The following is a 9,986-nucleotide window of genomic DNA, read 5'->3' on the forward strand; positions in this document are numbered from 1 at the left end:
CAGTGCGTTTGTAGTTTAAGTACAACATCTACCGTCCTTTGCCATTCTGTCTATTTATGAGCTCACATTCTTAACATGACCGTATTATTTACAGTTAGGTTTGATTGTTAACTTTGTAAGAGTAAATCCGGAGAAAATGCATTTTCACGAACAAAAGAATGGTTTTGCATTTCTTTGCATATATCTGTCACAAACGAGAACGTTTTCTGAGAGCGTGGATGTTGATAATTGGGTGCTCTTTATTCGGTACTGTTGAATATTCAAATTGGATTAGTCTTACATTTGGCAATGAAGAACGAAAAGAATTAGATTAAAGGGTAATCTCTGTTTTGCATTGTAGATCACAACACAACAGTTCAAGTAACGAATTCCGGACGAAACGTCCAGTGCATGTATCATTCAATTATATCTGGATGGTTTAAAAATCAGTTTTAGACCAGACAGAGGTGTGGCTTGAACTTACGATCGGTTCTTTACGAAGTGAACTGGTTATAGTATAGGGCAGAACTGAAAATTACCACTGACGGGAGGAAACATGGCCGATACTTTTTCGTTTTCACACGAGCCTCGGGCCCGTACTCGCTCCTTCGATCGTTTTATACCAAACAGATCGGCGATGGATTTTGACTTTGCACACTTCAAGCTGACGACACCCTCTCCAAAGAAACACGGTTTCGGCGGCGATGGTAACCATGACGACTCGGGTTGCTGGAGCCCGGAGACTCCGGAGGACCAACGAATGACTGATGATGATGTGGAGGGGCTAAGACAAGACATTGAGGTAAGAGAAGTGTATAGGCGGAGTGTATAGCCTAGTGGTTAACGCCGGCGTCTCCCAGTCATGAGATCCCCGGTTCGATTCCCCGCCGACAGCAATGTGTGTCGTCTGGCAAGGGTGTTGTTCAATAACAACTTCCTGACATGGACGTTAAATGGATGTGTGCCGAGAGATTGGCTTCGGTCAGCTTGCGAGTCTATAAGCCTCCATGGCTTCTTTCGCGAGTTCCTGCTTGCGGGAAGATCACATATACATACATACATACATACAAGAAGTTACTCCAATATTTCAATCGTATATACTATATATCAAGCTGTTAAACCTACAGTGACCCTCTGTAGGGGTCTAAATGGGGGGGGGGGGGTATGGCATCACTTATCTATAGACCTAACGCTGAGGTGATTGGTAATAGCTAATTTATGATATATAAAACTATTATATTTAACCCGCGATGCTGGTTTTCTGCCTATTTTAGCCGATTGTCAGTTTGGGTCTGAGGTCGTTGTAATCAACTCTCATGTAAGGGGTATGCGTGCATTCTGCATGAGGCATATTTACGTTTTGACCTCCATAGGTCTACTGATAATTAGGTCTATACTAATGGTTGTGTTAGAAACTACTTTTTGTTCATTTTTTTTTTGTGGTTAGATAGGGATTTGCACCCCACAACCCCTAGATCCGCTCCTGATGTCATTATAGATTTTCTAAAGTCGCACTGTCAACTGATAAAATGAAGGTACCCATGTCAAGCCATCCAAGTTCATTTAAAGTCATTGCATCAAGTAACTTTATATTTTTCACGGTTTATATGTTCGCAATTAGTCACCGTATGCAGGAACCCAACCCCCTCCCAAATCCCATCTGCTACTTATATCACTAACCTGCACCAGATATCACCTCTACAGCATGCTAAAAGGTTACAACATGTTGATCTGAGTGAGTGACTAATCATTCTAGCATGTCTATCGCATAGCTTAATTTCAAAATTTCAAAATAATTGCTTCATTTCTTTTTCGTTTTTTCTCTGTTTTGTTTTCTCTCTTTCAAGGGCAATCTCAGTCTTTCAAAGCGTCGTCTCAGTTTTTCCACCAACGTCTCGGAAAGAACAGGAAATGATCGTATCTTACAATTTAGATCTCGAACTAAAAGTGAAGATTCTTATGGTTCCAGTAGAGGTAAATGTTTCGATTTAACCGTATATAATCACTACGGTACTCTATATACTATTACACTATGTCAATTAACATTCTTACGACTTTTCAAATAATCGCTTTAAAATTTTTACCCAGATGCTCTCGACATAGTAGAACGAGAGTGCAGTTGTTTTGAAGAGACATGTGAATTCTCAATTTTCCAAATATTTAAACCTGGTAAGGTTTGTATGAATGGCACAAATAACTTCGAAAAACGTTCGCTCTGAATTTAGTTACGGTCCCCGATGCAAAGATATGAAGGCTTTCTCCTCGCGGAATACTTCAACACAGTATAAAGCCCATTTGTTGTAACTGTCACACTTTTTAGTGTTCTTAAAATATATATATACTGTTAGTTTCGAGTTCATAAAGTGTTAATATTTACTCCTCACTTACCTGTCTCCTCACCACAACAGCGCTTTTTGCTTCAGCTGTCCAAAGCCCTTCGTAACGTTTTGCACTATCCCCTTTCTATGACTGGCCTATTCTGGTCTGCCCCCCCCCCCACTGCTTTGCTTACTACCACCCAGCGCCTGAAGCATGCAGAATCAAAACATTATATAAATGAATTCTGCCTTTGATAAAGCATTGGAACCGAAAAAGGTGCTAAAATGTTACCACTGAATATTCTAGAAACGGTATAGAACGAGAGTGTAGTTGTTGCAATGAGACATGTAAGTTCGTCATTCGTAAATATCTAAACCAGGTAAGTTTTAGATAAATATCACACATATCCTTTATCCTATATTCCTCAAGACTGCGTTTCTCTATATAAGGATTCGTTCTCGATTACAAGATGACCTTGTACACAAAATTAACTATATGCTGTAGACCCGCCGTAAAAATACACTTTTATTGTTAGAGGAATGACCAATAAACATCTGAACGTTCATAAATTCACGTTGCTAGGCTACTATATAAGTCTAACACATAGATCAGTTTCTCAGATGCAACACAAAACTAAGTACGAAATCATAAAACTGTAATGGTCTCAGATAACACGTTTCCAATTCTTTACAACACTGTCAATTATATGTTCAATAGTGTTGACTGTTATCCAGGGAGACACGGTGCTGTTCGCAAAAAGTACTCTATACTGATGAGCCAACGTCATTTTCAAGTTAAACTTGAAGGAACATTCCAGCAATGTAACATATTGTAATGCTTAATTAACTTGAGCATCGGAGAATAGCCTCATTGTCATTTCCTTTGAATATTTGAAAAGTCCAGATTAAAATGCTATTTGATGTCTTCCTTTTATAATAATAAGAATTTTGTTTGAAACATCCAGACTAGACCACTGGATATGTTGTGTGTATATCAGAACTCTAGATTTGTCGAAAATACAGTAAAATTCTTTTCTTTCCTTTAGGAAGCCGAGAAGCTGTTCTTTCGAAACTTGGTCGTACGTCGAATAACAGTAATGAAGTCGCCGCTCGCCACAACTTTCAAACGGAAAGAGTTATTTCAATCCCAGATCATAAACTGAGTTTCAGTAAGCATAATTAGTTCCGTATGTCTCAATTTGCATTTTGATCAATAACAAATTAAGCACCTACTCGCATCTCCCTGACCTCCCCCCCCCTCCCGTCTCCGTACATCCATTTCTGAAAATTATAATACCAAGTTTAGTAATATAGCCCCCAATTGGCGGCTACGAGCATGCTTTGACTTTCAGCACTACCTTCCAAGACCAGTAGAAGGGAAGATCAGATACTTTTCGGTCTCATCGATAACCAGAAATGAAATCGGCTTTTGAGGAAGCTATTGAAATTAATTTGTTTGAACGTATTTATACCAGATCCGATGAGATCAGGTCAGGGGCATATACAACCCCGTGAACCGGATCAACTTATAGGCGGCCCGGAAAATATTGATAGGTCATGGCAAAATATTGAGAGGAAAGAGCAAGTATTGAACAAAGAACAGTTTTCTCATTTGCATAATGTACTGAAGGGAAAGAAATGAAGAGTACAATAAAGGGGACCCGATGACGTAATTGTCCACCGGACTCGACATGGCTTTCGTTGATATATGTATGAAGACTTCCTGTTGTCTTCTTTTTTTTCGATGTTCTTTTGCTTTCATTCAGTGTATCATAATCTAACGCATTCCAACAACCGTGTCGGCTTTGCTGTTGACTCTGAAGTTTTCCTATGGAATGTTACACTACCAGCTTCTCAAGCGTCGAAATTATTAGAATCCAATACCTATGACGTCCTTGCCGTCTCTCTTAATACATCTGGAAATCGCATCGCTATCAGCCGAGAATGTGAAAAGGACAATATTGAGGTAAAAATAATTTAACTTTATAAAGATATCTCTAATTTCAAAGCTATATCGAGTTAGATTGTGATCTGTTATGGGCGCATTGGCCTTTACCGGCTCCAGAACAGGTGCGCTGCTAAATCCGTGTTGCTGAAGGCAACAACTTTTGTCGTGGTCCCGATAAATATTATAGTTTCATCCACGACGATAATTCGAGCTTGCTTTGAGGTCAAAGTGCAGGCCACTAGTGGAATCAGTCCGCCCGTAGAGAGGGGGGAAAGGTGGAATCAATGATTGTTTAGCAAAACATCGATAAAAACTGAAACTGAAAATGAGGCACAAATTTTGAAAGAATAAAGAAACAAAATTTGGCTATAGAGGGATCTAAACCTTCCCAATACAATAACTGACCTACAAGGAACTCTTTCATTTTTTTTCTCAACAGATACTGGATGTCGAGTCACATTCACAGTTTACTCAATTGGGCTGCGAAAATCTAGTTTATGATTTCGCTTGGACCGAAAACGGAATTGCTTTGTATGTATAAAATTTAATATTTGTATTTTTACACTACTGACGTGAAGTTTACTATTTGCAACTAAATTACATTCAACGATGTTAAAGAAAATACAGCAAAAATCATTTTGGAAAAGATCGAGACCATTGTTAACTATTTGTCAATTAAGGTAATGTGTACGTGTGTTTGCTCTGCTGTTTGATGCGTATGAGCATGCGCATGCATAAACAGTGACATTGCATAAAAGACTGGACAAGACACGTTTTACTCAGCGTTAATCACGAGGTGTGTTCAACTTTCAGTATCTTGTATATAGAACTTGTCGTCGCACGGATTTCTCCTTTAATTTCTCCTTAGTGGAAAATCTGAAGGTTATATTGCCTTCTACGATCTGAGAAAGGATACTTCCACAGAAACCGTACTCTATAGAAATAACGGTGATATTGCGCTGTCGATGATCTTTTCACCTAACGACCAGTGCATAGTAACGGGTGATGCCGAAGGATCTGTTGCATTGTGGGAAAGACGAATGCCTCATAAGCCCACCTGGGAATTACTGGTGCAAGAGGGACCAATTTTGGTAACATGCATACTCTATATGTTGACTATTTATTAACAGCATGACAAGTAACAAAGAACTGACAAAAGAGAATAAAAGTGGTATAAAGTCTTTCTGTGATTAGCTTTTCTATGAATAGATGCATGAATATATAAGTGGAATATACAAATATACAAATAATGATAGCTGTATAAATCGACGTAGAAGCTTAGTGGACAATGGACGGGGAATGTTGCCATTTACCTGAAGGCTTAAGATACACTAATACCCTCCCAAATTATGTGCCCTTATGCAATATCCTTTTAACACGTTATCGCTATTGTGCGTAGACGGGGTGGGGTGAGGGGAGGTGTGGGGGGGGGGGCTGGGGGCTGGGGCAGGCGGCCAAGTTACCTCTCAAACTTACAGAAGGAAAACAACTCATAACAGAAAGCAGTTGTCTTGTGCATGGTTATAATTAATTCCCTGCGATGTAAAATCCACTAGGACGCGACCGACCAGTCCCCGGCTCTTCATGTCTGTGGTTACTTGTAGGTAGAGGGCTTGATCTGGCATGTATGTGAATATATGCTATACATGTAAATGACTGATAGGAAATAATTCGTATTAGGAGGCAGCCTTGCAGTGAGGTGAACACATAAATAAGAGTCATGGAGTTACGATGTAGGAGGTAGGGCGGAGTTTGTGTGTGTGTGCGGTGGGGTGGGGTGGATGGGAGGTCCACAATATAAATGAATTTGCCCCTTCAATGTGGGCCAAAACTCCCAACTTTAATCTTCTTCATTTCATAATATACAGCGACTTGCCTGGTGTCCTTGGCATTCTCATCTCTTGGCTTGCTCAGGGATCGCAAACGAGGATAAGGGAGCAATCCGTATATTGAACACATTGACTGGAGTTAAGAATAAGGGAAAAGATCTTCCAGACTTTGTAAGATTTTCTATATATTTGGATTTTTTTTCCTTATCAAGAATACGGTAATTACGTTAAAACGTTGTCCCGGGCAGCTAACTTGATTACCCAAAAATAAAATACAAGAAAAATATAAGGAAATAAAGCGAGACAGAAAGTATGTACCAAGAAACCGGTAAAATATTACGTGTGTTAGTTTTGATACCATGACCTTATTTTTCCAAGAGGGGTTTTAATAGGTTCAAATACAACAGTCAAATAGATACCACACCATTACTTGTAATCTTTTCTTCTATCATTTCATCGGAGGCCATGTATGCAGAAAATGTCAGCGTTAAAAAATGAAATGAAATATTTAGAGTTACTGAATAAAATTGAATATAGATAATCTATATCCAACTCTATGGTGCAACTTTTTTTCAGGTGACTGGGCTGGGATGGTACAAACAAGAGCAGGAATTGGTCACTTCTCAAGGTACTCTATTTGACAATAAGCCAATAGTATTCTGGGAGCCAACAACAATGAAAAAGCGGTATGCCCTGCCATACACTCTACCGATCAACGAGATGATGGTCATGGGAGACAAGCGCATAGGTGAGAATTTGATCTTAAAGTCCACATCAGACAATTTTCAGTTATGTTATGTTAGAGCCCAAAAATTAAATTACAAGGCGATTGGAGAGAGGTGGGCATGCCCTCTGCCTCAACCGTCTGTGTGTGTGTGTGTGGGGGGGGGGTCGTTCAATCGGGATCATATTTGCCTTCAGCCGGGGAAGATATTCGTCACACCCCTGGGTCCACACTACCCTGAGGCGCAGATACAAAGTTGTGGGGAATGCATGACACCGGTCCATTTTGTAAACTTCTTGTTTTGCTGTTATTCTCGTATACTAAAAATTCAAAAAGGACTTCTTAGCACAACCTTTGCGCTTCGAGATAATTATAAATCTCATAATTTCCAGTCTAAATATGCCTCAGAATGCATTACGGTATTTAACGTCTAAACTTTTATTTTTTTTTACCTGGGAGAGGATCCCCAAACTGTAGACGCGCTATATGACTGGCGGCTTACTACGATCCCGGAGCCCACAACGTTCTCCTCGGTAAAAATCAAGGATCCGCCTCCGGTCCTTCCATAATGATCCATGCCCCTACCTAAATCAGTTAGAAAATTTGGAACCCACCCCCCCCCCCCCACTCACACACACTCATTTGTGCAAGTCACTGTTATGTTATGTTATGTTAATGTTCACGTTTTCCTTTTATACTGCGAGGAGTAAATGATGAATTTGTCTTCCGGTTCGCTCTTTCTATTGAAATACAGGATATAACTGCATTATGAATATTCATAAAAATTAATGCCTTGCAAAAAAAAAAAACCCAATAATGAGCCTACTGTTTCTCTCTCACCGTTATAGTGTGTACCACTCTGATGGAAATGAAGGTGTATCTTCGAACTGACCAATCAGGGAGCTCTGCCAGCCCACGTAGACGGGCGAACACCTGCGCAAGCGACACACTACGAAAGTCCATCTTCAAAATGAACATGATTCGATGAACACTATATATATGAAAGAAAGCAACTTAGACAATCAAGATTTATAAGGAACATGATCTCGAATCTTTTCGACAATTAACTTGTTGAAAACATCATTAACCTTAAAGTTATGTGAGAATGTTAAACATGCATCTTTACATTAAGGTGTAGGATGAGTGAGATTGACTATAGCTTTACCAGATGATACACACTAAATTTGAAAGTACTTATGTCGAATTTGACTTTTTTTCGAACGATTATTCTAAACTACCAAGTCAACATTTTTGTGAACTTTAAACTCATGAACAGGAAGGCATTCATATAGTTAGATTTAAAATGGTTCCGCCAGGAGTAGAACTAAATGTAAAAAAAAAAGAAAAAAAAAAGATTAGTTGGTGTTATTATGATTTATCATTATAAGTAGTTATCCTATACCAGACTTGTTACACATAAAGCATCTTTTCCAATGCATTAAAATAAATTAAAACCGAAACGAAACCAAGTACCTTCATTTTGCATTTTTTTTTTAAATCAGCCATTTTGGTGCTAGTATCTTGATTCTATCTCATCATGCTTTGCATTCCAGAACCACGCGAGAAGCGCTGGCTGACTAAATACCGTTATTTTTCAAGTCCGCAGTGGTTCCATATGAATAAAACTGCTAAGGGGTAGGAAAATCAATCCCTGGGTGGGACGTGATTCCTTCGTGCAAAGCATAGGATTCGATAGAATCTAAATCAAACTTCACTTTAAGCTCGTTTTATTAGAATATTATACTATCGTAGTAATTCCAACTTACCTGGCTCTTTATGCAAATATTCCAAGCCGCATTATACTAATTATGTGACAACTTTTATAGCTCCGATCTCTTTTGTCTATTTGGCTAAAACTGGTTCAGGTCATTTATCTATTTGCTCAGCAAAGGCGCAGAAATCAGACGTGTCACCAGAATTCCAATTCGGTGTTTGGCATATGTTGTTGTTTGATGTCCGTCCGAACCGTCCTGGGGAGGGGTCTAATGAGACGGGTATTCCCCTACCCCTATGAGGAAATTAATGTTGGTAACTGAGATTTACATGCAAAGTGGTGTTATCATTTAAAATTGTTCATATATTTATATTAACATTTTGAGGGCAACTTGAGAGACTCCATAGACATCCCTTTCGAAACACTTTTCTTTTCAAGGTTATTAGACGTCACTCATCCATAGTATCTTGCAAAGTATAGCTGACATGCAGGGGCGTATCCAGGGGGGGCGCAACAGGCGCGCGCCCCCCTATTGGCCGTCACCAAAAAAGAAAAAGTTTAGCAAAAAAAAAAAAATTGATGACGACCTTTATGTGAGATGTCGGTGATCGCTCAACCCCCCCCCCCCCCCTCCCGTATGCTTTATTTTTTGTTTGCCAAAAAAAGGTTCTGGCGAAGTTCGGCGGCATAATAGTTTTAGAAACATAGATGGTAATTGTGTTTTATTATCACTATAAACACTAAGTGACATGCCAGCCATACTAAATTGTGCATTTTGTGTCCATATTTACTGGAAATGTTGCTTATTGTTAAGGTCGAAAAATGGATCACATATGGCCATGGGCGGCGATCCTGGGTGGAGGGGGGATATATCCCCCCATGAAAATAGGTGGAGGGGATGTAATGCACCATATCCCCCCCCCCACCAAATGCCAGGGATAAGAATATTTTCATGCCTACATTTATGCATCTTCGTTAATGTACGGCTCTTTTTTAGCTTCATTTCTCGCCTATCATAAACGCAGTGCGATCTTTTCAAATAAAGCGTCTTTATAAAGCAAAAATAGTTGACTGTAGGCTTCATTGGCCCTATAACAACAAAATGTATTATTGCGCCCACGGTATTGATATAGTACATATATGCACCCTCATAGTATTCATATAGGCCCTATAGTAGGCCTACACATGTTCCCTCAAACAGCTGAGAATCTCTCATGTAACCAGGGTAATGCTTAATACACGTTTCACCTGGATGCCCTAGCAATCGGTACCTAGGAATGTAACTATGTGTAATTGTGTATTGCATGTGTATAGGCCTATAATAGCCTGCATGAGGCCATTTTCTTCATCGAATAATATAAAAGAGCTCTCGAACATTCTAACGTTGCGCCTGAAACAAGATTGACAGGGGCAATTTCCCAAAATAACACCCGAAATTTAAAAAAAAAAGTATTTTGGATCCTGATTATGAGAT

The 9,986-nt window shown here is 39.4% G+C and overlaps 1 protein-coding gene across 1 annotated transcript; it reads left to right on the forward strand.

Moving 5' to 3' along the window:
• The first annotated feature begins 420 nt into the window (after nt 1–420).
• LOC139978468 (uncharacterized) lies at nt 421–8,227 on the forward strand. The gene is made up of 9 exons (XM_071988726.1): nt 421–781; nt 1,827–1,953; nt 3,344–3,466; nt 4,064–4,263; nt 4,685–4,776; nt 5,114–5,336; nt 6,114–6,245; nt 6,651–6,822; nt 7,647–8,227. The coding sequence occupies exons 1-9, from the start codon at nt 536–538 to the stop codon at nt 7,784–7,786; spliced, it is 1,455 nt and encodes a 484-aa protein (XP_071844827.1). The 5' UTR covers nt 421–535; the 3' UTR covers nt 7,787–8,227.
• Nucleotides 8,228–9,986: the final 1,759 nt, after the last annotated feature.

Source organism: Apostichopus japonicus, chromosome 2 (genome assembly GCF_037975245.1).
Source record: "Apostichopus japonicus isolate 1M-3 chromosome 2, ASM3797524v1, whole genome shotgun sequence".
In the NCBI taxonomy this organism is placed as follows: domain Eukaryota; kingdom Metazoa; phylum Echinodermata; class Holothuroidea; order Aspidochirotida; family Stichopodidae; genus Apostichopus; species Apostichopus japonicus.

Bases quoted from the DNA above. Each gene is read 5' to 3' on its own strand.
- LOC139978468 (XM_071988726.1), top strand. From the start codon at position 536: ATGGCCGATACTTTTTCGTTTTCACACGAGCCTCGGGCCCGTACTCGC. The intron at 4,264-4,684 runs GTAAAAATAATT...TTTTCTCAACAG, and splicing joins GTGAAAAGGACAATATTGAG to ATACTGGATGTCGAGTCACA. The intron at 6,823-7,646 runs GTGAGAATTTGA...TCACCGTTATAG, and splicing joins CATGGGAGACAAGCGCATAG to TGTGTACCACTCTGATGGAA.